At 39.4% G+C, this 4,963-nt stretch overlaps 2 protein-coding genes across 2 annotated transcripts; one reads left to right on the plus strand and one right to left on the minus strand.

Annotated features, from left to right (window-relative positions):
- Nucleotides 1-1,154: 1,154 nt before the first annotated feature.
- LOC130998136 (uncharacterized) lies at nt 1,155-2,694 on the minus strand. Its single transcript, XM_057923570.1, has 4 exons — nt 2,543-2,694; nt 1,888-2,431; nt 1,531-1,758; nt 1,155-1,430 (listed from the first exon to the last, which is right to left on the minus strand). Exons 1-4 carry the CDS (start codon nt 2,692-2,694, stop codon nt 1,155-1,157), a joined length of 1,200 nt encoding a protein of 399 aa, XP_057779553.1.
- A 937-nt stretch (nt 2,695-3,631) lies between these two features.
- LOC131001497 (uncharacterized) lies at nt 3,632-4,563 on the plus strand. Its single transcript, XM_057927885.1, has 2 exons — nt 3,632-3,812; nt 3,912-4,563. Exons 1-2 carry the CDS (start codon nt 3,725-3,727, stop codon nt 4,340-4,342), a joined length of 519 nt encoding a protein of 172 aa, XP_057783868.1. The 5' UTR covers nt 3,632-3,724; the 3' UTR covers nt 4,343-4,563.
- Nucleotides 4,564-4,963: the final 400 nt, after the last annotated feature.

Below are 4,963 nucleotides of genomic sequence, written 5' to 3' on the forward strand. Positions count from 1 at the left end.
CGCCGCCGCCCTTCTCCGATCTGATCTGCCGTCCTCATACTCCTCCGCTACGCCTCCCTTTGTCTCCGATTTTTTTACCCTCCGAAAATTGCGCCGCCCTCCTGTTAGAACCCTAGGGTTCCGCCGCCCTCACCCTGAATCCGTCTCCACCATCTGTTAAATCCACCTCACCCATCGTTCAAATGGCCTATAAATTGGGTTGGGAGGCCTATTTGAACTCTGAATTCGTCCCTGATTCGGAGGAACCTCCGTTGCCTTCGCCGCCGTCTGGTTATGTGTATGAGAGCAGCGGCGATTTACAGGGGTTCTAGGAGTCCGGCGGTGCTTTTGAGGAGGGTTTGACGGTGGTGCCGTCTCTGGTTCGACGCCCCATTTATCGCCGGCCCTCTACCGCGATGAAGGTCGAAGACTCGGATCTACTCCATTTTCTGTGTACGGAGAAGTGGGACGACATCGTGCACGAGCGGGAAGAGGCTGCCGGCGACGATTGGTGGCGCCGATGCTCCCCTGCTTTGCGAAGAATGGTCGAGACCATGTATCCGGCTCTAAAAGGGTGAGATTGTTCTATTCGCTCGTGTTTCTGTGCAATCTAGGGTTTGGCGGAGGAGTTCAATGTGGTAGATGGATTATTAATGCTGAAATGATGATTCTTTGCTCAATATGTTCCCTTTGGTTGCGTTCTTAAAAAAATCTATGATTAATCTGCAATTTATATGAGATTGTGGGCTGATTACCCTCTGATTTCGATTTTGGCAGCCTCTGTGGTTCTTTCTTGTGACTAATTTTGTGTGATTGAATGTGGTGTTGGCCCTATGTGTTGGTATGAGGGCTGATTGCTCTCTGGTTTTGATTTTGGCAGCCAATGTGGTTCTATCTTGTGACTAATTTTGTGTGATTAATGTGGTGTTGGCTCTGTGTGTTGGTATGAGGGCTGATTGCCCTCTGGTTTCAATTGTGTTGTGGCATGCATATTCAAAAACTTCCCTCTAAAATCACTTAAGCTTTACAAAATGGGAGTCATTTACAAAATGGGAGTCATTTACAAAAATTATGCTCCACTTTCTACTGATTTTCACATGTTTCTATAGAAATCCCTAAACCTGCCCCTTCAACTATACCCAAATGTGCCTTAAAAACTGAAAAGAACAGCTAAACTAACCAATGCAGGCAGTCTCAATCAACATGAGTTGATTGAAGGCAACCTCCATTGATCTAATACTACAAGTGTCTATTCCCAAAGCTTCTTTCAGTTGGGGAATACCTTCAAGTACTCCTTTGTCAAGCAAGTACTGAATGCACTCTTCCACAAGCTGTTTTGGCACTTCCAAAGTCAATGGAAGTGCATCTTGTCTTGCAAGCACTCCCTTCTTCATATGTGGGAGCTTGTAACTGTTTTGCCCTCTCACTTTCATTATCTCAGTTAAGCAACCCTGTAAACTCAAGAAAACATCATTCAATGTATTAGGACTTAGCTCATTGAATGAAATCTGAACTGCGCGCTTTAACTAAATCTTCCACGTTTGAGCAAACTGATTGCACTTGCAAGCTTTGAATAGCCCTAAACCAACCCAAGTCATTGATGTTGGTGTCAGGGCTATTTGGAGGTTGATGGACAATCCTAATATCAAAGCCATCGGCTGTTGCAGCAGCCCTAAAATCTGGATCACTGTCTTTAATATGCGGCTTAGCATTATCTTGTTGTATGAAGATTATTTTGCTTGCATTTGCAGGCCATTTTGCCTTTATTGCTGGAATAATCTGTTCAAGCATGCAACATAAAGGAAATAAATATCCATTGATCTTAAATTAAGTTACATATGAAATGAACAACTGAAAACCTACTAAATTAGAATGGCATTGCATACATTTTTCATTTGACATCCATACCTTATTGATGATGCAGTCCTTGATCACTTCTTTAGTGATGGACTGAATTGTCTTCTCTTCTAATGTTCCAGCCTGCCTGTTCTTGCTTGATCTCTTGGCTGGCACCATCTCAGTGAAAGGAAAGATTCCTATTTTGCCATCAAACAACACACTCCCATCTGTGTCGAAAATTGGTCTACACATCGCACACATAAACATAACCTTAGTGATGAACTTCTTACTCTTGCATGTGCGATGTGGTTCAGTTTCTTGTGGTGTTAAGTAAAATCTGTGGTTTGTCTTGGTGATATAGAACCACTTCTCATCAATATGCACTACATTGTGCATAGGCTTAAACTTTAGGGCCATGCATATTCTATCATACTCAATTTGTTCAAGAGAGAACTTAAGCCGTAATAGCTTGCTGGGGGCTGTCAAATCAGGTTGGATAGCACTTGAATGAGCTCTGATCAACCCTCTTGATATACATCTACCCACTGTTGACTTCGAGCAGTTGATACCTGTTGCTAGCCTTCGAATTGTTCCTCTTTTGTGCAATTCCAAACTTGAAATTAAATCTAAATCGATATGAACTCTTTTCCTTCTAACCTTGTTGATTTTTTTACTTTGAAAAAATATTAATTGACCTTGTGCTTGTTCTTCCTTTGCAGCCTACCATAGACGAGCGATCGAACTCCTACAGCAACCCCACTTCGTCATGGCAGCCTTTTGAGTGTCGTAGTTCAGCTTGCCATCTGCACTGTTGCGAAGAAGGAAGAGTGCAACAACTTGCCTTTCTTCACTTGTTAAATCCTTTCTTCTAGTCATCTTTTTCTTTTTCTTTTTCTTTTGTGTGAATTTTGTGAGAAAGCTGGTGGGAAATGGCAGATTTTGAACTCCCTTTTATAAGCTGTACCTCTCGAATTTTTGGTGGGAAATTTAAGCCCCCAGATTCTGAAATGAAATTGAATGAGCCGCCATTTCTTTTCAATTAATGTCTCTTTTATTTTCAGTTTGTAAATTTTGAAAGGAGTGCAACATCCTTTTCAGTTTTTCATTCTTTAACTTAAGTGGAATAAAAAATATTGGAATTAAAATGAATTTGAATTGATAACAGTGAATAAAAAAAAATTAAAATCTGGATAAAAAATTAATTTAAATAAATTAATTAAATTTTCGAAATTTAATTATTTAAATATTTAAAATATAAAGTCAAAACTTAAAATGAAAGTCAACAAATTCACTAAACTTAAATTAAGCAAAACACTAATGATGTGAGCCACAACACTTTATCATCTAAACTACATCTCCTTAATCTCCGTGCCCAAATGAAGTGTGTCTTCATTATTTTGACGGAGGGAGTATCAAATTTTGTTATTGTGAATTCTTCTTTATTTTTAAAATTTTTCAATATTCAACTCAAATTATATTAAGTTAAAATTATATTTATAAATATAATAATTGAATCAATATGAATCTTATATAAATATAAAAATATAAAAATGTTTCTCGTGCATTGCACGTGAAAATGCTAGTTAACTTAAGTTATCATTGAATTGCGGAGTAAAATAATAAGTTAATTTACTCTCTCGGTTCCATTTAAGTTGATCAATTTTTTTTCGGCATAGGATTTAAGAAATTTATTAGTATTTACTATTTAGTGTTTTAAGTGTGTTTGATAATAAAGTCAACAAAGTGAAAAAGTCACAAAGGTCTTTCCTAATTTATTTCATATAAAAAAATGGAACTGACTCAAAAAAGAATTTTGGGACAGAGAGAGTATTTCATTATTGACTCCAACTATAAATAGGTTCATATACGAGGATCAATCTTTAATAATCATCTTGACAGAAAAAAAATGAGTTGTAAAGGTTTTGCGTTGTTTCTTTTTGTTGTTGTTGTTGCAACCGCAGCTTTTGCTGAGCAATCTCAACATGGTCACCAAGGTATCACAATTTGTAGCGCTTAATTATATATATGTAGTGAGTGTGATGTTGATGTTGTATGTGTATAATTAATCCTAAATGTTTTTATTTACATGGCAGCGAAAGAAGCCAACCAAGCTGCTGTGTTAGTTCCGAAACGTGGCTCAGTTTCTACTGGCCGTTCAGCAGGACATGGTGGTCGACCACCACATGGTGGCGGAGAAGCTAACCAAGCTGAGTTAGCCCCGAGACGTGGCTCAGTTTCTACTAGCCCTTCTAGTGGACAGTCTAGTGGTGGTCGACCAGGATCACCACATGGTGGCGGAGAAGCCAACCAAGCTGAGTTAGCCCCGAGACGTGGCTCAGTTTCTACTGGCACTGGTGCCAGTACTGGACATTCTAGTGGTGGTCGACATGGTGGCGGAGAAGCCAGCCAAGCTGAGTTAGCCCCGAGACGTGGCTCAGTTTCTACTGGCACTGGTCCCAGTACTGGACATTCTAGTGGTGGTCGACGACCAGGACCACCACATGGTGGAATGCCAACCCACTGAACACACCAACAACTACTGGAAGGCCATGCATATATATATATATTTGGATCTTCATCTATGTGTGTGTTGTTATATATTCGAAATAAATATTAATGCATGCTCAATAAGTGTGGAATGTGATGAAGAGGCTAGGCTCTTCATCTACAAACCACTCTACTTAATCAGTGTTTATGTGCAATCGGATCTTCCACCTTATTATGTGAAATTGCTATTTCACTTCACTCGTCTCACTTTGTTACTTACTTCACTATCATTCTTATGGTTACTACAATTGTGGAATACTAGTATATAAATAGGCACTGCAGTAGTTGTACAAGTAGATAAAATCACAGCAGACTTAACCAACTCCGGAAATAATTATGTCTGCCCCAGCTTCGAATAGCTACTGCTTTTGTTGTTGTGGATGGGTTGCTGGCTACGATTTTGTGGTGGCGCCGCTAATGGACAGAGAGTATGCGGCGGAGACCGCGGCAGTCTGAAGACATCATGTCTGTTAATTGGGGAGGGGTGATTTTACTAGTTCTCCTATTTCAATGATTAACTAGTACACCCACTCGTGTAATGCACAGTGAGCATCAAAATTGCATTATGTTAATTAAATAATATAAATATTAAATGAAT

This window comes from Salvia miltiorrhiza, chromosome 8, assembly GCF_028751815.1.
Source record: "Salvia miltiorrhiza cultivar Shanhuang (shh) chromosome 8, IMPLAD_Smil_shh, whole genome shotgun sequence".
NCBI classification, from domain to species: domain Eukaryota; kingdom Viridiplantae; phylum Streptophyta; class Magnoliopsida; order Lamiales; family Lamiaceae; genus Salvia; species Salvia miltiorrhiza.